At 43.6% G+C, this 22,380-nt stretch overlaps 1 protein-coding gene across 8 annotated transcripts in view; it reads right to left on the bottom strand.

Annotated features, from left to right (window-relative positions):
- DLGAP1 (DLG associated protein 1) overlaps positions 1 to 22,380 on the bottom strand; it is a 960,906-nt gene that overhangs the window by 147,650 nt on the left and 790,876 nt on the right. For 4 of the 8 annotated variants that reach the window (XM_025365243.1, XM_025365245.1, XM_025365246.1 and 1 more), the window contains one exon: positions 8,712 to 8,741. The exons of the other annotated variants lie outside the window; for them this stretch is intronic. In XM_025365243.1, the coding sequence (XP_025221028.1) occupies positions 8,712 to 8,741 (30 nt within the window). The remainder of the gene's footprint in view (positions 1 to 8,711; positions 8,742 to 22,380) is intronic. 8 annotated transcript variants of the gene reach the window in all.

Below are 22,380 nucleotides of genomic sequence, written 5' to 3'. Positions count from 1 at the left end.
TATATATATATATATGTCTATATATAATGACATCAAGTAAAAGTAGCAGAATATGAATTTTTTATAATTTAATTTTTAAGCCCACAATAAAAACAAAAACAATAACAAAACAATATAAATAAGTATCTAAAACATATTGAATGCCTACATGCTAAACAGTTTACTAGGTACTTCAACATTATCTGATTTTATTTAAGCTCCTTTTTTTTTTTTTTAAACTGAGTCTTGCTCTGTCACCCAGGCTGAAGTGCAATGACACGATCTTGGCTCACTGCAACTTCCACCTCCAGGGTTCAAGTGATTCTCCTGCCTCAGCCTCCCGAGTAGTTGGGACTACAGGTGTGCGCCACCATGCCTGGCTAATTTTTGTATTTTTAGTAGAGATGGGGTTTCACCATGTTGACCAGGCTGGTCTCAAACTCCTGACTCAGGTGATCACCCTCCTTGGCCTCCCAAAGTGCTGGGATTATAGGTGTGAACCACCACGCCCGGCCTATTTAAGCTTCTTAATCATCTGGAGTGCTAAGTGGCTTTACCCCATTTTACAGACGAGGAAAGTTGGGGTACAGACAGAGTAACTTGCTCCAGATTACAACACAGTCGGGAAGTTATGGCTATGAAGTTTGAACCTAGGACTTTCCTATATACTGTTCTATACTTTCTTCCAATATGTGTTCCAAACACAATTTTAGGAGTTCATATTTGAGGAGGGCATGTATAAAATCAATGATGGGATATAGAAGGCTAAAAAGGAAATTAAATTTGCTTCATATCTCTTAACAGGTGCATGTTTAAGAAACATTGTACTCAACAGAGGTGCACCAGGCTGCCTTCTGCCTTCACTTAAGCACCCATGTTGGTTAAAGCTAGGAAATACCTGAAAATCTGTATTTTCAAAACATTTCGCATCCTTAAAGCTTCTGGGCTGGCATCTAATTTTGCATTTTGTTGAAACATTGCTAGAAAAATCCCTTGGCCTTCTCAGTGAAACCAAACAAAACCCACAATGTATGCTCTTTCAACTTAAAGCATCAATGGATTCAACAAAACCGTTGTATATACAGCTGTGGCCATATTTACGTATGTAAGCATCTTAGTTGAATACCAGATTCAAACAAAATCAATAAAAAATGGATTTTACAGTTGATTTTAATGGGTGTGATGTATCGTTTAAGAGGGTGTGATTTCCAGGTTCATAACATTAAGTGATTTCAGCAGTTTTCTAAATCATAGTGTGTTCCAAAATGAATAGTAAGGTCAGACTATAATTTTAGACTGAAAACATCAAGGCCGTTTTCTAAATTTGGGCTTGAAATACTAGAAGTGGCTTTGATATTACTATTGAATTGGCTTCAAAGACTGCTAATTAGACCATTGTCTTTAAGAACTGCCTTCTTATGCAATTTAATAGAGCTGCTTGTTCTTTAAGAGTAAGAGTTTTGTTTACATTGAAAACTTTCACTAGACTGCCAAAATAACAAAAACAAATACACAGACATTGAAACTGATACTCTTGAAAAACAAAAAGAAAAGAGGGAAAATAAATCAGTGACAAGTGACAGATTATTGTTTGCAGCTTGCCTTTGACTTATAAATGCCTATTTCCTGCCCCCGGGAGGAGGGTGAAGGGCAGGTTATGGTGCTTGGGATGCACACTGTCCTCTGGATTATGCTAATTTGTTGTTAAGTGCTTAAGGCTGCTCATTCAGCACAGATTTGATTAGTTTTTGGCTATTGAGTTCAAAGATTTATGAGAAGCTTCTCTGAATAGCTGTGGTTGTATTCACTTTGGTTCTCCTTATTCAAAAATGTTCATATCCTTGATGAGTGGTGACAAATGGCTTGCTCAGGAACACTGTGCAAGTATAAACTCCTTTGTAATAAAACACAATTAATATTGATGAAATCGGTCTTCAATTAGCACTTGTTTGTTGTATCAGCCTGAAAACCTTTCCTCTCCTCCCCACCTTCTGGGACTCAAAGAACAGACTGGGGGACAATCTCGTCTGAATCGAACACTCCAAACTGGGGCTGTGACTGGCCCCTGGCAGATGTCACAGGTCCCAGAAAGGTGATCAGAGAGCCCTGCCCAACAGGAGGAGTTGCTTCCCTCTAAGTACTCTCAAAGGGGAGAAGCAAGGATTTATGCTGGCTCTGTTTGTGGCTTTGCCCAAAATGAAACTCTCAGCAGTGTGCTACACCACGATTGTAGTGGAAGTGATCCTTAGACATTGGAAAGAGGAAAGAGGGAAGGAGAGTGCCTACTGCCTTCTGTACACTGTGTTAAGGCTTTCTCTCTAGCATCTAGTTTAGTCTCTGCAACTGCCCCAGGAGAAGTCTTTATTTTATTGGCGAGGACACTGAAGCAAATAGCGGTTCCTTGTCAGACCCTTCCAGGCACTGGTTGGCTTTCTGTTGCCTAAGGTCCCCCTTAAACTTTCTTCTACACTGCGCAGAAATAGAAAAGGGCAGTTGGAACAGAGGAGGAGGGAGAGGGAAACAAAGAGGGGAAAGGAGAAACTTAAAAAAAAAAAAAAAAGTAAAATGATAAATGTGAAACAGCTCTGAGATGAGGCCAATTGTTGGTCAAGTGAGGTCAACTTTATCTGAGGTGAGGGTAATCCCAAGGCTACAAATGGCTAATCCTTGGAAAATTCTTTCCACACATCTTCCAGTTTCTGAGTCTCATGGCTCCATCTCTGCCATTTCAGGAGGGTCCTAGTCTTAGGAAGCTATTTGGGAAACTCTCAATGCTCCCAGAGATATTACTGTTTTTTTTTTTTTTGGAAACAGGATCTTGCTCTGTTACCCAGGCTGGAGTGCAGCTGCACAAACCGCAACCTCCACCTCCTGGATTCAAGCGATTCTCCTGCCTCATCCTCCTGAGTAGCTGGGATTACAGGCACCTGCCATCATGCTTGGCTAATTTTTTGCATTTTTAGTAGAGACGGGGTTTCACATATTGGCCATGCTGATCTTGAACTCCTGACCTCAAGTGATCCTCCTGCCTCAGCCTCCCAAAGTGCTGGGATTACAGGTGTTAGTCACCGTGCCTGCTTGAAACATTTCTATTTCATAGGAATATTTTGGCTGGATGCAGAGGCTAAGGCAGCAGGATCCCCTGAGGCCAGGAGTTCGACACTACCCTGGGCAACATAGAGAGACCCTGTCTCTAAAAAAAAAAATTTGAAAAGAAAAAAAAATATATAACTTTTAGCCAAAAGTATAATGACAAATGTCTGCAAGATATATCTGAGAACAGAACATCTGTTTGTTTAGTGTGGTGCTCCAGCCTCCACGTCACTCTTATAAACAGGATGTCTGGGTTTCTTTGCAGAAACAAGTTTCTTGAGTTTTGTTCTCAGTTTCTATAATATTCCATTTAGTATTCCTGACACACTGCCGCCTACCACGCTGGTGGAAGGAAGGAACTCCTTCTGAGACACAGCTTTACCCTATCTCTGTCAGTTATCTGACTAATGTTTTGATTTCCAGTAGTAAAAATGTTGAAACTGGCCGGGCATGGTGACTCACTCCTGTAATCCCAGAACTTTGGGAGGCTGAGGTGGGTGGATCTTGAGGTCAGGAGTTCGAGACCATCCTGGCCAACATGGTGAAACCCCATCTCTACTAAAATACAAAAATTAGCTGGGTGTGGTGGTGCACGCCTGGAATCTCAGCTACTCAGGGGACTGAGGCAGGATAATTGCTTGTACCAGGGAGTCGGAGGTTGCAGTGAGCTGAGATCACACCACTGCACTCCAGCCTGGTGACAGAACCAGACTCCGTCTCAAAAAAAAAAAAAAAGTTGGCCGGGCACAGTGGCTCATGCCTGGAATCCCAGCACTTTGGGAGGCCGAGGTGGGAAGATCATGAGGTCAGGAGATCGAGACCATCCTGGCCAACATGGTGAAACACCGTCTCTACTAAAAATACAAAAATTAGCTGGGCATGGTGGCAGGTGCCTGTAGTCCCAGCTACTCGGGAGGCTGAGGCAGGAGAATCACTTGAACCCGGGAGGTGGAGGTTGCAGTGAGCCAACATCGTGCCACTGCACTCCAGCCTGGGGGACAGAGCAAGACTCCGCCTAAAAAACAAAAACAAACAAACAAACAAAAAGTTAGAACTTCCTTCTCAATTTACTACTGGAGGTAAGTCCATCAGTGTCTGTTTATTAAAGGATTTACCACAGTCTACCCTGAAACACTGAGCACATGGCTTTGCTCCAAAAACAGAAAGACTCGGCTGGGCAAGGTGGCTCATGCCTGTAATTCCAGCACTTTGGGAGGCCGAGGGGGGCAGATCACTTGAGGCCAGGAGTTTGAGACCAGGCTGGCCAACAAGGCGAACCCCCAACTCCACTAAAAATACAAAAATTAGGCCGGGCGCGGTGGCTCACGCCTGTAATCCCAGCAATTTGGGAGGCCGAGGTGGGTGGATCTCTTGAGATCAGGAATTCGAGACCAGCCTGGCCAACATGGTGAAATCCCGTCTCTACTATAAATACAAAATAGCCGGGCATGGTGGCATGCACCTGTAATTCCAGCTACTGGGGAGGCTGAGGCAGGAGAATCACTTGAACCCAGGAGGCGGAGGTTATAGTGAGCCAAGATCGCGCCACTGCATTCCAGCCTGGGAGACAGAGCAAGACTGTCTCAAAAAAAAAAAAAAAAGAAAATTAGCCAGGCATGATAGAGTGTGCCTGTAGTCCCAGCTACTCAGGGGGTTGAGGCATGAGAATTGCTTGAACCAGGGAGGCGGAGGTTGCTATGAGCCAAGATTGCAACACTGCACTCCAGCCTGGGCAACAGAGCAAGACTCTGCATGAAAAAAAAAGGAAGAAAGAAAGACACAATGACAAGGACAGAGTTCACCTACAGAGGGAATGATATCAATACATTAGGAATATTTTTAATACATTAAATCCATTTGGGGTGTTTTTGGACACATTGTTTGTCATACTATGAACAACAGAATTTTTCCTTAAAAATTTTTTATTTTATAGACAGGGTCTCGTTCTGTTGATGAGGCTGGAGTGCAGTGGTGCCTCAAACTCCTGAGCTCAACTGATCCTGCCACTTCAGACTCCCAAGTAGCTAGGACTACAGGTACATGCCAGCACACCCAGCTAACTATTACAAAATATTTTTTGTAGAGATGAGGGGACTCTTGCTCTGTGGACCAGAGCGTGGGAATACCTGGCCTCAAGCTATTTTCCTGCCTCAACCTCCCAGAGTGCTGGGATTAGAGGTGTGAACCATCGCGCCCAGCCCTCATTTATTTGATTTCTTCAGAGAGGCTCATCTGTTCCTCTATTTAGAGACATGGAACTTTTCCACAGAAGACAACCTTCGTTGTTTTCATACGGGCTTTCAAAAGAATGTGATGTCCCTTTGGCATTTCGGATTCTCACCTACAAGGTATAAACAAATCGCTTGGAGACAAGTCTCAACACAGAACACGCGCCGGTTATCAGTGGCGAAGACTTGCATCCGCCTACCACCACGGCTGGCTCATCTTGCCCCTCCAGGCCTGTGACTGCCGGAACACTCCCACTCCCCATGTGCGAATACACCACTTCAGTTGGACCAAGAGTTTCCGGCTCGGGTGGCCCCTCCTTCCCTGGAAAGAAATAGCTGCCTATAGAATATCAGAGCCATTCGGACTCAGGGGTGACTCAGCTCTTCCACGACCTGTGTTCCCACTTCTCCTTGATAAGGCCAATGTTTTTGTCCTACTTGTGAAAATACGTAGCCCTACATCTATCTCCCTGCTCCAGTATCAAGAGAAAAGACCCTATTCAGAGAAATATTTAGAAGATTCTTGTGGAATTCTTGTTGTGAGTGGTTTTTCCTTCGCTGCCATTGGTGCGACTGTCTCCCCCTTCCCTCAAATTGCTGTCTGGATGTTTCTCTCTTACCCAAATTTTCTTGGAGTCGGGGATTACCAGTCTAAAATCGGAGGTGAGAATTCATCAGTGTTATCAATAAAACTTTGCAATTATTTCTTTCAAACTGAACTTTTTCCCTGTTCACACATTTTTTCCTCATCGCAACATAATCAAAGCATTGATGAGTGTTTCTGTTTAAATTCAAAGGACATTCCACCTTTAACCTTAGCATTCATGAGATACAAAATGGATTTTTCTTTCTGATGATTTAAAAAGCTGATATGAAGCTGCACAGTGCAGAAGAGGGCACCCGTGCTCCAGAAAAGAAGAAACAGAACTGCCTGCCATAGACACTTGGTAGGGAGTGGCAAATGGAATCTTGGTTTGTTTTTCTCTTAGGACTTTGGCAATTATTTTTCCTTGAAAAGAATAAGAGAATCTACCTAAAATATTAATACTATTTTCAGAGCTCTAGGATAATACAGAGCAGAGTCTTTAAAAAAAAAAAAAAAAAGGAAAGAGGTTTCATTTCTGACAGTGGATTTTTTCCACTGATGTGCGTACTCTTTGATATGAAAAGCTGTACGAAACTGCCTTGAATTCATTCCACAGATGGAAAGTTGCAAGTACGGTAATTAGCTAAGCAGTGGCAAGGCCGACCATCTGAGGTTTGATTTCTCATCAAGAGATAGTGTCCGACACACATGCCACTGAGCATGCTTGTAGGAGTTCCACGTTTCAGATGCACTGAGAACGCATGCATGGAACACACATCCCCCACCCCAACAACCGCACTCCCAAATTGCCCCTGCACACATATATTCTAACACGGTTACAACACAGCATGCTCCCGAGCCTCAGACAACAAGCTGCCCAAAAGATGCTCAAGCAACAGCGGCAGTGGGCCTGACTTCCGGTATCCGCAGCCACTCCAGAGAACTTCCTGTGAGCCCCAGGGACTCAGAGGAGGCCGAGTGATGAGGAAGGTGGCCAGAGGCTGCCAGACAAGCCCCAAGCAGTCATTCTGCTTCCTGCCTTCATTTTCCCTCAAACTCTCATCTTTCTGGAGAGAACAGAACCCTGTTCTGGGGGTGCAGACAAGCCATGACACCCACTAGTAACCTCTAGCAAAACAATAGTTTAAAAATTACTTAGTGCTCTCTTGACTTTCTGACTGTTAAAATGAAAATTGTATTTTGTCGCTATATCCTTTTGTTGTAAGTGAAATACTGCACTCGAACCAAGCAGGCAATGTAAAACTATGACTTCAAAGCCATTCCTTGATAAGACATCAAAACGGCCCAGAGTGAACAGCTGTTATCTGTAATTCAACAGATAATTAACTGAAACTCAGTGCTGAAATTGCTACTGGGAGTTTCTGCAGCCAAGGTCATTCTCATGGTGCTGCTTGATTTTGTTTCTGTGTCTCTTATTTCTTGTTAGGCAGGGAGGAGCTTGCATTGTCCTTCAGTAAAATTCCATTTTGATGGGTAAAGGGAACTTGAATTTCTGCTTGGCCTACCAGAGGCCTGCAACTTGCACTTTTTCCCTGAGATGAGAAGGTTTTTTCTCTCCACCCTGAAACACCGCTGCCTGCACCTTTTGCCCAGTTTAGAGTAGCAACATACTTTCCGCCACAAATGCCAGAAATACTGCCTTTTCAACTTGGTTTTGTAAAATGTGATGGTACTAAATCCACCAAAGGGATAGGGCACCCTCACTTTGGATTTGCCAGTCCCATGGGTACATAACTGACCTACTCTCCCACCTCCCAACCTTGAAACTCCAGCCCCCTGAATGGCCTCACCACTCCAACCCCCAGTGCAATTTCCCACTTCCCACCTCCATGCATTGCCCATTCACCAAGCCAGCCACATCTCCCTTTAAATTGAAAACTCACCCGAAAACCCACCACCTCTTCCATGCAGCCTCCCCTGATTAAGTGAGGATGAAGAAACCTCCAAAGCATGACCGACAAACTCCCAATAAACGAGAACGCACGTCCCCCCAAAACAAACACAGAAACTCACAAAAGAAGAAAATGACAGTCTCTACTTTTGATTTGTGAAACTTCTATGAGGCTAAGGAGATCAATTTTACACCAATAACCAATTAATCATTTCAGAAAATGAGGTCATTTTTAATATTCTTGGGGTTACTCAGCAAAATACTTTGCTTTAACGTCTCTTTTGTACTTTCCTTAAATCCTTCCTTTTCTTCTCAGCTTTTTGAATGCATGACTGAAGGGAACTGCCGCTCACCGACACGGACAACAGTAAAGGAACTTGGTCTTCACTATGCCTGGTGGTGGTGGGCCACGCTGCCCAGGAGGAACCCGCAATGAGACTGGCAAATGCCTTAACCATCTCATTTTCTCATCAGGGAGAAGCCTTAATGACTCTTCATGCCCACATACTTCCTGGGAAAACACGTCTGCTCTGTTGGGATAAAGGACGCTCTAGACCAGGCTCTGCTGAAAGATCCAGGGCAAAGGTTCCCGACAAGACCATGTCCAGCCTCAAATAAGGCCACAGAAGAGCCCAGGCTCTCTGAGGAGCACTGGCTCCGAGGCAGTCACATCAGGAGACAGAAACAGACATGTTGGTGCTGCCCTCTCAGGTCATTGCAGACGCCACTTGAGGAGGGCTAAGAGCTTTGCAGCATAAAATGACCAGAACAAGGAGAAACACAGATGCAATGGCAATAGCTGGCAATTCGCACATGGCGTCAAACACCACTGCCACAGAAGCTTTTTAGCTACAAGCCGCGCTGTGCAACCTTTAAGCAAAACATTATTGATTTTGCGGTTGTAAAAACATACCTTCAACTGCAGAACTCAGTTTTATGACACCTTGAATAAAAACAAAAAGTGGCAGTTATACAATGGACCCAAATCGCCTTTTCCAGGCTTCTCATAACACACGCATGCTTCAGATCTGGACTTTTCTTTTTCTTTTTTTTGCTGGCATTGCAAGAATGTAACTAAACAAATACCAACTTCAAAAATAAAATAATGTTTAGTCTTAACCAGGTCTCATGGATGTCTTCTTTTCCCCCACTAAAACCATTTGGGGAAATTTTTCACTAAAAATGGGATCAAACATGTTTTTGGATGGGACAAAAGCCAAGTCTGTCTGAGTGACTTAATTCTGTGTATAAATTATACCAGATTATGGATCAATAAAAGTTCACACAATATGACGCCAGGGACAAGCACTTCCTCTATGGTACTGTATATAGAGATCATTTGATGCATGTTAGGACAGAGTTTCTGTTGAAACATGTAACAGATGGTTAAAAACTATGGTGTGGGTCGGGCGCGGTGGCTCACGCCTGTAATCCCAGCACTTTGGGAGGCGAGGTGGGTGGATCACGAGGTCAGGAGATCGAGACCATCCTGGCTAACATGGTGAAACCCCGTTTCTACTAAGAATACAAAAAAATTAGCCAGGCGTGGTGGCAAGTGCCTGTAGTCCCAGCTACTCGGGAGGCAGGAGAATGGCGTGAACCCTGGAGGTGGAGTTTGCAGTGAGCCGAGATCATGCCACTGTACTCCAGCCTGGGCGACAGAGCGAGACTCCGTCTCAAACAAAACAAAACAAAACAAAACAAAACAAAACAAAACAAAACAAACAAAAACAGAAAAACCATGGTGTGATCTGGTAACTTTCTTCTCTGGGGTGGTTGGGCCAGAGCCCTTTTCTTGGTCTGATGGGTTTAGCTTTCAGCTCCCGCGAGCGAGAGACTGAACGGGTTATCTGAGCAACTCAAGTTGTTCATGAAGCAAGTCAGTACCCCTGACTGATATTTATGCACCTTTTCGGTGAAAAAAAATTTTTTTTTTAAGACGGAGCCTCGCTCTTTCGTCCAGGCTGGAGTGCAGTAGTGTGACCTCAGCTCACTGCAAGCTCTGCCTCCTGGGTTCACGCCATTCTCCTGCCTCAGCCTCCCGAGTAGCTGGGGCTACAGGTGCCCACCACCACGCCCTGCTAATTTTTTGTACTTTTAGTAGAGACGGGGTTTCACTGTGTTAGCCAGGATGGTCTTGATCTCATGACCTTGTGATCTACTCGCCTCGGCCTCCCAAGGTGCTGGGAATACAGGCGTGAGCCACTGCATCTGGCTTTTTGGTGAATTTAAAGGTGAAAATACCAAACTAAGATAAACTAAGACCTTTGAAAAGCATTTTTTATAAGTCATAGTTATAAATAAATAATATTATCTAATCTCATGCAATAGTCATGATCATTTAGGCTGAACAAAAATGTCTGCAGTTTCATTTGGTTGAAGTCCTGGTTCTCTTTCAAACTGGAGGAGTTTGCAAATAAAATTCTTTTCAATACTGGTAAATCGAATTGGTATCAGCATGAACACACACTGATTTGAACAGATTATGTTCACGTTGCTCTTCCTTATGACTTTCTGGAAAAGCTGCTTTGAAGCTTGTTTCCTATTGAATTTCATCTTTCCTGCATAACCAGTGGTGTCCAACGCTGGCCCAACGTTCAATAAGAAACTCTCTAGGGGAGGAAGTATGCATATATATGTCCATATGTTTATTATAAATTTTGCTGATACGAAGGATATGTGGCACACAGTCTACAAGTAACAGTGAAATATACAGTATTCTTTACAGCAAATTCCATATAGAGAATTGGTTGCCATGGAATTCTTTTGTTCATCTTGGCCAAACTCTTGTATCTGTAGCCAGCAGTTCAACCATGATCAACAATCATTCATTCAGTTGCATCCCAGTTTACCCTTTTCCCAACAAAGTTACTGTTACTATATCTTTTATGTGATATAAATTATTTTTATTAAATTAAAGCCTCTTTCAGCTTCCATACTATGTCAGTACTCGAACCATGGCATATTTGTCAGTGTACGTAAAGTTGGGCAGAGATGTGCAGTGACCACACCAGCACGTAGTATTTCCACCATACGGGTATGGTAGAATGTAACCTCAAGAGCATGGATAGAAACATGACTAGGAAATGATGAGTTTTAAATATTTATAACTTTGTTTTTGATATAATTTATCTAATTGTAAGTTATACATTTTCATTTGTAGTAATGGGCTTCCAAAATGTCTGAAACTGTAACATCTGGCTCTTGCAAGCCGGTATGAACCCGCTTTAGGGCACCACTGCCATAACTGATGCTTCTTTCTGCTCAGGCCCAGGGAAGACCTTGAACTTCAGGATCCTCCCTGAGATCTTCATAAAGGGGGTTATAATTTAATTGAACAAGACAAATGGAAGTAAACTTAGGATTTACTATTATTTTGCCAGTTATTTCAAAACCTGTAAAGCCTTTCATTGCAAAAATTAACTATGCATACATTGTCTTGGAAATAACAGTCATTGACAATCAACTAGTATAATCACAATATCAATGGATTTGACTGGATTTGATGTTCTTTTGGTCAGGCAACTAAACCAAGACGCAAAGTCAGGTACAAGTAATTGACTTATTAAGCAATGACCTCATCTTTTCAGAGTAGAATTATTATATACATCAGAATAACAAGTTTTTCAGCCATATTCATTTTTGAGCATAATCATGATGTCAGCAAATGTCATTCAACTGAAAAGATAACAATGTGCTCTGATCAGTATGTAGAAACAGGATTCATGCAAGAAAACAAGAAAATTTAAACAAATTCTCAGGGAAGACAGGGGTGGCAGTGAAGGACAGCCCAATAATCATTTATTGACTTGGGAAAACAAGGTAAGCTCAAATACAAACAAAAATTAGATCTCTAATTATAAACCTTATGTTAAGAAAAACATGTGATTCATTAGCTCCAAATAGACTTTTCGCATATTTGTAAACCCCAAGTCAAATTATTCTGTATAGTAGGGTAGGCCTTTATATTGGGAAGTAACTATGTTACAGTGAACATTTAGAACGAGCTATATCTAGTTGGATACCTTATATTAACATGATACACAAAATTGTACAACGAGTGGGAAAGATCATTTATCTCAAAATGTAAACGTTTTTTAAAAATTTGAATACTTAAGAGGGGATTGATGTTGATGTTAAAAGCTACACATAGCACTGCTGACTTCCAGGACACACAACAGACATTATCTGGTGAGAGGCTGACATTGACATTGCCTGGAATTCAGGGTAAGCCATAACACATATATTTTTATATGTATATATAGACACACACACACACACACACACACACACACACACACACACACACACGGATGCTACCCCCCTCCCCTTGGTTTCTTTTTCATAGTCTGCAGAAGTGTTTGAAAAATACAATTGAAAACAACAACAGAAAACAAACTCAACTGTTTTTCTCTCAGCTCAATATTTTCTTTTTCTTTCTTATTTTTTGAGACGGAGTCTCCCTCTGCCACCCAGGTTGGAGTGCAGTGGTGCAATCTCGGCTCACTGCAACCTCCGCCTCCCAGGTTCAAGCGATTCTCCTGCCTCAGCCTCCCAACTAGCTGGGACTACAAGAATGCCTGACCGCACTCAGCTAATTTTTGTATTTTTAGCAGAGACAGGGTTTCACCACGTTGGCCAGGATGGTCTTGAACTCTTGACCTCGTGATCTGCCTGCCTCGGCCTCCCAAAGTGCTGGGATTACAGGTGTGAGCCACCACGCCCGGCCTATTTCCCTATTTCTTCTACTTCATCTCACGTGACTGTTCCCCTTATTCCAGACCCATTAGCCACATGGTTTTTCTCTGTGCTTTGCAATGCTCTTTCCTTTCTGCCCTTGGATAGTGTACTTGCTGCTCAGTCTCTCTTGCCTGCTGCCCTAAACTGCTCAATCTTCCTATAGCCAGCTCTTTTCTTTTGTTCATATTTGACTTCAAATATAACTTCCTCAGAGAGTCTTCCTTGATGACTGTATTTAGAGCAGGCCAGAAAAAACTCTCTACCCCATTGCTCTCTTTTATTTATTTATTTATTTAATTTTTATTTTTTAAAAGGATGGCGGGGGGCGTCTCACTTTGTTGGCCAGGCTGGCCTTGAACTTCTGCGCTCAAGCAATTCTCCAGCCTCAGCCTCCCAAGTAGCGGGAAGTACAAGTACGTGCCACCACAACTGGCTTTCTTATATTTTTTTAAAATAGCACTTATCACTGCAGTTATCTCATTGATTTTACATCTGCTTCCTTGTTTACATCTGTCCTCCTCATTAGAATATAATCCGAATGAGAGCAGGAACCTGGTCTGTTTTCTTTGCTACTGGAACTCCTCTGCCTAGAAGTTTGTAGCATAGAGCAAACACACCACAAATACTTACTGAATGAAAAAGTCATCATTCCCAAGGATCCTCAAGGAGGATCTTATCAATCCCAGCAAATGTACTTCAAATATGTTATTTCCATTATGGATGTTACTGAGCTGAGTACTCAGATTTCATTATATTGACCACTGTCTATTTCTACTTAAAGGCTGTTCTTTATAAGGAGTTAGTCAAAATCTATGTGTAGAGTGAATACATGTAACTTGTAGTAAATTTTTAGGTGTTTTAGGGTTCCAGTGTTGGCAAGGTCTCTGAGAAGTAAGTTTATTGGCTACTTGGAGACAAAATTATGCCCTCAATGGACTTCAAGAAATATTGTTAGTTAACTTTATATTCAAATACCTCAATAATCTGCAGTTCTCTTGTCTCAACTGTCATCACCCTGGGCCAAATTATGACAGCAATGTTCACAGGAAACTGTATGATAAGGCACAATAGAGAAAGAGGAACTAAAAAAGAACTTCAGCCTTTAATATCCTTTTTCTAAGTTATTCCCTTGCTGCAGCTGGAGTGACTTTTTCTAAAGCTTATGTAATAGCCTTCCAAGTCTTATTTTATTCATTTATTTTTTAGATGAAGTTTCACTATATTGCTTAGGCTGGTCTCAAACTGCTGTGCTCAAGTGATCCTCTTGCCTCAGACTTCCACGTAGCTGGGATTATAGGCATGTACCACAGTGCCCAGTGAAATTCTTAAGATAAAAAGCCTTAACATTACCTGCAAAACCCTCTATCATGTCAGTTATAGGTGAATAAAAATTGCCACAAATTCTTCCATACTCCTCCCACAGAGAGGTGGAGGCTGTGTCTCCTCTCCTTGAATCTGGGTAAACTCTGTGGCTGCTTTTCACCATTAGAATACAGAGGAAATGATGCTCTCTGCCCAGATCTCATGAAACAGGCAGCTTGCCCTCTGGTCTCATGGAGCACTCCCTCTGGGAAGCCTGAGACAGCAGGTTGCAAGTCCTGAGACAGTTCTGATGGAAAGGCCACGTGCAGACACTCTGATAAACATCAGCTGAGCCTAAGCATCAAGTTTAGGCAGAAGGAAGAAGCTATAATATCTTTTTTTTTTTTTTTTTGAGACAGAGTTTCACTTTGTTGCCCAGACTGACTGGAGTGCAGTGGCACGGTCTTGGCTGACTGCAACCTCCGCCTCCTGGGTTCAAGCAATTCTCATGCCTCAGCCTCTCATGCCTGGCTGATTTTTTTTTATTTTAGAAGAGATAGGGTTTCACCATGTTGCCCAGGCTGGTCTCGAACTCCTGAGCTCAGGCAATCCACTCATTTCGGCCTCCCAAAGTGCTAGGATTACAGGCGTGAGCCACTGCACCCGGCCAGCTGTAAGGTCTTGAGGAGACTGTTGGTGAAGCCTGGGAGCACCGAAAATTGTCACTGTGGCCTGGAGAAAAGGTAGTGGCAGAGAATTTGCCAACATTATCACTTGTAGTAATGTGGAAAATAGAAAATATACTCAATGAACCCATGGATTTTAGTAAGAAAATTCCTAGGCAGAATGCTTAAAGTGCCATTTTTATTTTAAAAGTTTTTTTTTTTTTTTGAGACGGAGTCTCGCTCTGTCCCCCTGGTTGGAGTGCAGTGGCGCGATCTCGGCTCACCGCAAGCTCCACCTCCCGGGTTCCCGCCATTCTCCTGCCTCAGCCTCCCAAGCAGCTGGGACTACAGGCGCCCACCACCGTGCCCGGCTCATTTTTTAAAAAATATTTTTAGTAGAGACGGGGTTTCACCGTGTTAGCCAGGGTGGTCTCGATCTCCTGACTTTGTGATCCACTCGCCTCGGCCTCCCAAAGTGCTGGGATTACAGGCGTGAGCCACCGCCCCCGGCCTAAAAGTTTTTTAAAAGCTACACAAATAAAAGGTGCAGGTAGAGAAAGACAAGTCAAAAAAGAACCGTTCAGTTTTCAAACAAAATTTGGAGACAATAAAGAGCTAGAATGGGCTGGGCGCGGTGGCTCACGCCTGTAATCCCAGCACTTTGGGAGGCCGAGGCGGGCGGATCACAAGGTCAGGAGATCGAGACCATGGTGAAACCCCGTCTCTACTAAAAATACAAAAAATTAGCCGGGCGCGGTGGCAGGTGCCTGTAGTCCCAGCTACTTGGGAGGCTGAGGCAGGAGAATGGCAGGAACCCGGGAGGCGGAGCTTGCAGTGAGCCGAGATCGCGCCACTGCACTCCAGCCAGGGGGACAGAGCAAGACTCCGTCTCAAAAAAAAAAAAAAAAAAGAGCTAGAATGTGTTGAGTAAAACAAAACAAAACAAAACAAAAATTGTTTTAACATTCCTAGGGGGTGGCTGTAAAATACTTTTATATGCCTGTACCTCATAGAGTTTCTAAAATAGACAAAAAGGCTTTTAAGAATCCTAAGGGTGGCTGGACACGGTGGCTCAAGCCTGTAATCCCAGCACTTTGGGAGGCTGAGAGGGGCGGATCACGAGGTCAGGAGATCGAGACCATCCTGGCTAACACGGTGAAATCCCGTCTCTACTAAAAAATACAAAAACTAGCCGGGTGAGGTGGTGGGCGCCTGTAGTCCCAGCTACTCTGGAGGCTGAGGCAGGAGAATGGCATAAACCCAGGAGGTGGAGCTTGCAGTGAGCTGAGATCGTGCCACTGCACTCCAGCCTGGGCGACAGAGCGAGACTCCGTCTCAAAAAAAAAAAAAAAAAAAAGAAAAAAAGAATCCTAAGGGTATTGTCCCACAGCACCCCAACTCTGAGCCTAGACCAAAGAAGGGACTGTCTTGAAGAGAATTGTGGATGTATGTTTCATTTAACAGAATGAAACCTAATAAGATTCAAAGGATGCCCACAAAGATTACAAGAGAAGTGTATTGGTACACACATAATCAGCTTGCAGAAAGCAGGCAGAGGTAAAGTGCAAAGAGTCCTTAGAGCCCCCAAACTTTTATGGGTGAAACATAAACTGAGAAGATTATTCAGCTGAAAGTGCTATTTCCTATGGAAAGGGGACAACTCAGAAGGTGCAACAAGAGTCTAGAATGTGGATCCAAGAGCCGCAGAGAATCATTCCGGAGAGTAGCACTGGGCCCTGTAGCCAAGGAACTGGCAGCATGTGAATTTCAGACTTGCTATGGTAATGCCTGGCGTATAGCTGTTTATCCACTCTTTGAGTGGGAGTATCCCAAGCACTTATCCCATCCCTGTATTATCAGTATATGTTGGGCATATATGAGGCAGATACCTTGTGTGTTTAGTTCACAGGTCTTCATATTGAGAGAAATTTTACTAGACAACAGCATCAAATGGGCCCCATCAGCAACTGAACCTTATTTAGATGGTAAGAACCTGAATCTCAAACTTGAGCTTGGGATGAGGTAAGTCTTTAGAAGGGGTGAGTATATTCTGCCTTACAGAAGATGTGAATAATTTGTGTCCAGAGGCTGAAGCATGGATGACTAATCATGGCCACAAATTATTTAAAACTCTTCCCATTGAGAGGTGGCATCTTCGTTATTCCCTTTGATCTGAGTGGGCTTGTGGACTGCTTTGGCCATCACTAGGAATATGATGGAAATGATGCTCTGCCAGCATCTGGGCTCAGACCTTAAGACCTTAAGATTTCCTATCTCTTGGATAGGAAAGGTCAATCTAAACTGGAAGCCGTGAACTGACATGTAAGGAGTCTTGAAGCCGCAAGGCTGCCAATTACAGGTGCTCTAATCCACAGTTACCATATTGCTATTGATCAGGAGCCCACACTCCCAGCCATGGAAATCAAGGTGCCAGGCATGTGAATAATGCCGTCTTGGACTCTCTAGGCCAGCCTGTGATGGTTAGTTTGTGTGTCAACTCAACTGGGTCATGAGGTGCCCAGAGATTTGAACAAACATTATTCAGAGTGTGTGTGAAGGTGTTTCTGGATGAGATTAACATTTGGATCAGTTCATTGAGTAAAGCAGACTTCCCTCCCTAAGGTGTGTGGTTCTTGTCCAATCAGTTGAAGTCCTGAATAGAACAAAAAGGCCAAGTAAGACAGAATTCTCTCTCCCTGCTGAGACATCAGTCTTCTCCTCCCTTTGGACTTCCACTTGAACTGGAACTTACGTAATTGCTCTCCAGGTTCTCAGGTCTTTGGACCCAGATTGGAACTATACCATTGGCTCTCCTGGGTTTCCAGCTTGCTTGCTGACTGCAGATCTTGGGAATTCTCAGCCTACATAATTATGGGTCAGTATACATATATGCACACACACACACACATATATGGATATACTATTTCTCTGGAGAACTCTGACTACTACACCAACTTCTAGCTGAATGTGAAACAGAAGAATTGCCCAGCTGAACCCTGCCTACATTCCTGATTCAAAATCATAAGGTATAATACAAGGATTGTTTTTCAGCTGCTCCACATTGGGGTAATAAGGTATGTAGCAACAGATGACAGACATAGTCAGCTGTGCATACATTTTCTGGCTACACATGTGCCCTGTCCCTTAGCTCTTGGTACTCCAGCCACATCACCCTTTCAGTTCTACTAATATTTAATGCAGAATTAGCACGTGCCATCCCTCACCCTTCTTGATCCTTTGACTCCCAGCTAATGAGGGTTTTCTCAGGGAATTTCTCCCTGAGCCTCTAGATTAGTCACTTTGTTACAGTAGATTCTCCCACAAGAACTGTTTCTTTGTTTCAGTGCAGTTATCTCTGTGATTATTTGATTGATGCTAGTCTCCACCCCTAAATGGTAAACTACATGAGAACAAAGGGTAAGACTGCTTTTGATCACCAGTGAATTCCCCGAGTTCAGCACCATGTCTGGACATAGTAAGTGCGGAATAAATATTTGTCAAGAAGGTGAATGAAATATTTGAAGCAACTGATAAAGACTGCCTTCTCACCATAGCTTTTAATAACCATATCAATATTCTTTTCTTTGCACCTTGTGAAAATCTGGGTTCTCAGCCATTGTAACTGGGGAAAGACAGTGTGACTTAATATGAGGCCACTGGTCCTGCTTTGTTATTGTCTGTGAAGGCAGCTAAGCACAACTAAAGTTGCTGGAGTTCCTTTTTGTAACCGCTGGGGAAGAGGAAGCATAAGAGAGCCTCTGGGTGTGTGGGCGCAGGAATGCATAGAGAAAAAAGTAATCAGTGCCTGTTCACATTTATGTCTGTAGTTGGAAGTTAGAGAGCTCTCCTAAAAGTCTAAAGAAAATCGTGGATGCTCAAACTGTTTAAAATGTTTCTCAATTTAAGTTTAGAAACAATTTGTTACTAGATCAGGAGCTCTTCCCCCACCCCCTTCCTCTAAAAATGGAAGAAGTAATTGCTGCTTCCTGAGTCCTGATAGCTAGGTAAATTCTGTACCTTCCATACCCATTGCTCTCAGTATTATTTTCTTAATACCTTATCTGTATTCCTACTGTTTAAAAATGCATTCCCCTACTTAGCTCTATGGATATAGAAAATACATGCTCCGCTGGAAATAGTCCTTAAAATATCTGCTCTACTTAAAGATTACTTTACCATTTTTGCGGTGTATAAAATAAGCCCAGGTCTCTACAAGTGCCCTTTATGTAATTTCCATTTCATAAATTTAAAAAATATTTTGTTTTACCTCTTTATATTTCTCCTAATAATGACCTCCAAATGGGTCTGTGTACAATATTTCATTAAATGGGTTTAGTAGGGTTCCAACTGGAGAAAAGAGGATTTCCATTTCTCCATAATATTCTTGCTCTTTCAAGAAGAAAACACCTCCACCGTAGCAGGGCTAATATGTAGACAGGCATATTCCATATCATTTATGTAAGTTAACACATTCTGAGGCTCTGCCCATTTCCATTTCTCTGATTTGTCCTCCCTCCCTGAGTGCACAATACTGCATTTGTCCCTTTTGAACATGTAACAGATTAAAGAGCTGGGCAGGAGGCAGATGTAGGGGCACCTTTGATCTCTCATCCTTGGAGGTTAAGGGAGGGCAGACACCTGGCGGTTGCCTAGCTGGAAACAAAACACAGGCCCGGACTGGAATTACCTTAAAGGGAGCCCGACTCCAACCGCAGAGGCAGCTGGAAGCGCTGAATGAGCACCGGGGAAAGAGAGCCCCGCGGTCAGGCAGAGGACGCAACAGAGTCCTAACAATGTGATCCAGGCTAGCCCAGAGTTGGTTGGAATAATCTTTCCTACGCAGAAAGACCCAGGAAACTTTCCAGGAAAGACTAGGCAGCCGCATTAAGAAAAAATGAAAAGTAAATCTTTTGCAAATAATATCACAAAACTTCCAGCTGTGCACAAATACTGAAGGACAATTTTGATGACAATGCAGGAAGCTTTCAAAGAAAGGATTTTTAAACATATTTTTTCCTTTGTGAAACTCTTGTTAGTAAGGATTTCACCTTTGCCCCAGGATGCTGCCAATGTTCTTAGTCAAAGCCAGACCCGAGTTTCCTATGATTCTTCGGTGACACTGCATTGCCCCCTGGCGTTTGTGTGCTGTTGTTACGCCACACATATAAAGCCCAAAGAACACCCACCAATCCGAGGAAGGATGCAGCTCATTGTTTCATCTACATGGAGAAACCTCTCTGAAAACACAGGATCAGAGAATGCAGCTCTAAATGGCAAATCTAGACCTGGTTTGACAAGACATGGAATGAAACTCTGCAATTAAAACTCCTTCCTTTTCCATCCTTAGAATCTCCTGAGATGTTCAAGTAGCTCTGGAAAAAAACTGATTAGATTCTAATCTGTCAATTTAAACAGTTTTTTAAACAATTTTAAAATTTATTTTAGAGAGAGGGTCTTGCGCTGTCATTCAAGCTGCAGTGCAGTGGTGCAATCACAGCTCACTGTAATTTCGAACTCCTGGGCTCAAGGGAATCCTCCTGCCTCAGCCTCTGTAGTAGCTGGGACTACAGGTGCCCAACACTACATCCTGCTAATTTTCTTATTTTTCTTTTTTTTTTTTGTGAGACGGAGTCTCGCTCTGTCGCCCGGGCTGGAGTGCAGTGGCCGGATCTCAGCTCACTGCAAGCTCCGCCTCCCGGGTTTACGCCATTCTCCTGCCTCAGCCTCCCAAGTAACTGGGACTACAGGCGCCCGCCATCTCGCCCGGCTAGTTTTTTGTATTTTTTAGTAGAGACGGGGTTTCACCGTGTTCGCCAGGATGGTCTCGATCTTCTGACCTCGTGATCCACCCGTCTCGGCCTCCCAAAGTGCTGGGATTACAGGCTTGAGCCACCGCGCCCGGCCAATTTTCTTATTTTTCAATTTTTTTTTTTTTTTTCCGAGATGAGGTCTCACTGTGTTGTCCAGGCTGGTACTCCTGACCTCAAGCGATCCTCCTGCTTGGTTTCCCAGAGCTCCGGGATTACAGGCCTGAGCCACTCTGCCCTGTCGCTAATCGGTCAATTTTTTTTTTTTTTTGGAGACAGGATCTCAATCTGTTGCCCAGGCTGGAGTGCAGTGGTGCATCTCAGCTCACTGCAACCTCCACCTCTCAGGCTCAAGTGATTCTCTTGCCTCAGCCTTCTGAGTAGCTGGGATTACAGACATGCGACACCACCACCCAGCTGATTTTTGTATTTTTAGTAGTAGAGGTCATCCTGGGCAACATGGTGAAACCCTGTCTCTACTAAAAACACAAAAATTAGCTAGGCGAGGTGGCGGGCGCTACTTGGGAGGCTGAGGTAGGAGATCGCTTGAACCTGGGAGGCAGAGCTTGCAGTGAGCTGAGATCGCGCCACTGCACTCCAACCTGGGCAACACAGTGAGACTCTGTCTCAAAATAAATACATAAAAAAGAAACAGAATGTTCTACATAATATTTGACATGTTAGTATTTGTACAGCATCTTTGAACAAAGGCTGACAAATCCTCCTTACAAGTGATAGATAAGTGTTTGTTGAATGAAAATAAATATTGTACAATTTCAGTCTTTAAGAAAGACAATGCAGACTGGTTTTACGGTTCCAAACTTTCCAGATGTTTTTCTTATTTTGCACTGCATCTTTAAAATCTTGCATATTATTGATACGGGAGTGCTGGGAAGGAAAGAGCGTGATCCCTTTAAATGATAGGGAAGAGGGGAAGGAAAGTGCTGGGTAGAGAAGGGCATGGTCCCTGGCTAGGGCTCTATCCCCACGGACCTAGGTGAGGACAGGCACTCCCGCCTTCCTGCCCAAATGTTGCATTTTCCAAGACCACCTTGGCCCACCACAACCCCATCCTGCGCCCATAAAAACTCGAGACCCTAGCAAGGAAAAAACACAAGCGACTGGACGTCTTGAGAAACACATCGGCAGAAGAAGACACAAGTGGTTGGTCATGTGTCTGGTCATTCGAGAGCATGTCTGCGGAAGAGCACATCCATAGACTCCGGCACGGCGGCAGGCCATCCACCCGCGACAGGACATCCACCCGCGACAGGACATCGACCGGCGACCTGCGGAATGAGGCGGAGTTTGGCCGGGGCAGTCAGAGGAGAGCTGGGCAGCGAGTGGCCCAACTCTAGGGGAAGGCCTTCTTCCTTCTGGTCTCCTCAAGGGCTGAGAACTACTTCTACTCAATACAACTTTCCACTCATTCTCCAAACCCCCACGTGATCCAATTCTTCCGGTGCACCAAGGCAAGAACCCGGATACAGAAAGCCCTCTGTCCTTGTGATGAGGAAGGGGATCTAATTGAACTAACACAAGCTGCCTATAGACGGTAAACTAAAAGACCACCCTGTAACACACGCCCATTGGGGCTTCAGCTGTCAACGTTCACCCCAGACACTGCCGTGGGGTCGGAGTCCCGCAGCCTGCCTGTCTGTGTGCTCCCCTAGAGGTTTGAGCAGTGAGGCACTGAAGAAGTGAGCCACATAGGGTGTGCGATGGGGACAAGGGAACATTTCGCATTTCATTATGATAGGAAAAGTGCATGTTGTTTAAAAACAAAACAAAACAAAACCCCTAAAAATTGTATTGCTGGAGTAAGACGATCAAAGTGAGATCGCTTTAACTACCGTCTTTTAAAGTGTGTGTGCAAAGCATATTCAGACTTACACAACATGGAACAGTGGATGACTAGAGAGATAAATGGTGCCAATAGCTACGAACAATTGTGCAAAATTATACATCCTGTGGGAGCCTGGAAACAGATATTCATTTTCAAGAGAAGAGGCTAGAAAATGGAGACCTCTGATGTGATTTCAAAAGACGTGCAATCACCAATGAGCAC

Source organism: Theropithecus gelada, chromosome 18 (assembly GCF_003255815.1).
Source record: "Theropithecus gelada isolate Dixy chromosome 18, Tgel_1.0, whole genome shotgun sequence".
NCBI lineage: Eukaryota > Metazoa > Chordata > Mammalia > Primates > Cercopithecidae > Theropithecus > Theropithecus gelada.
This window is presented reverse-complemented; position numbering and strand designations above follow the sequence as displayed.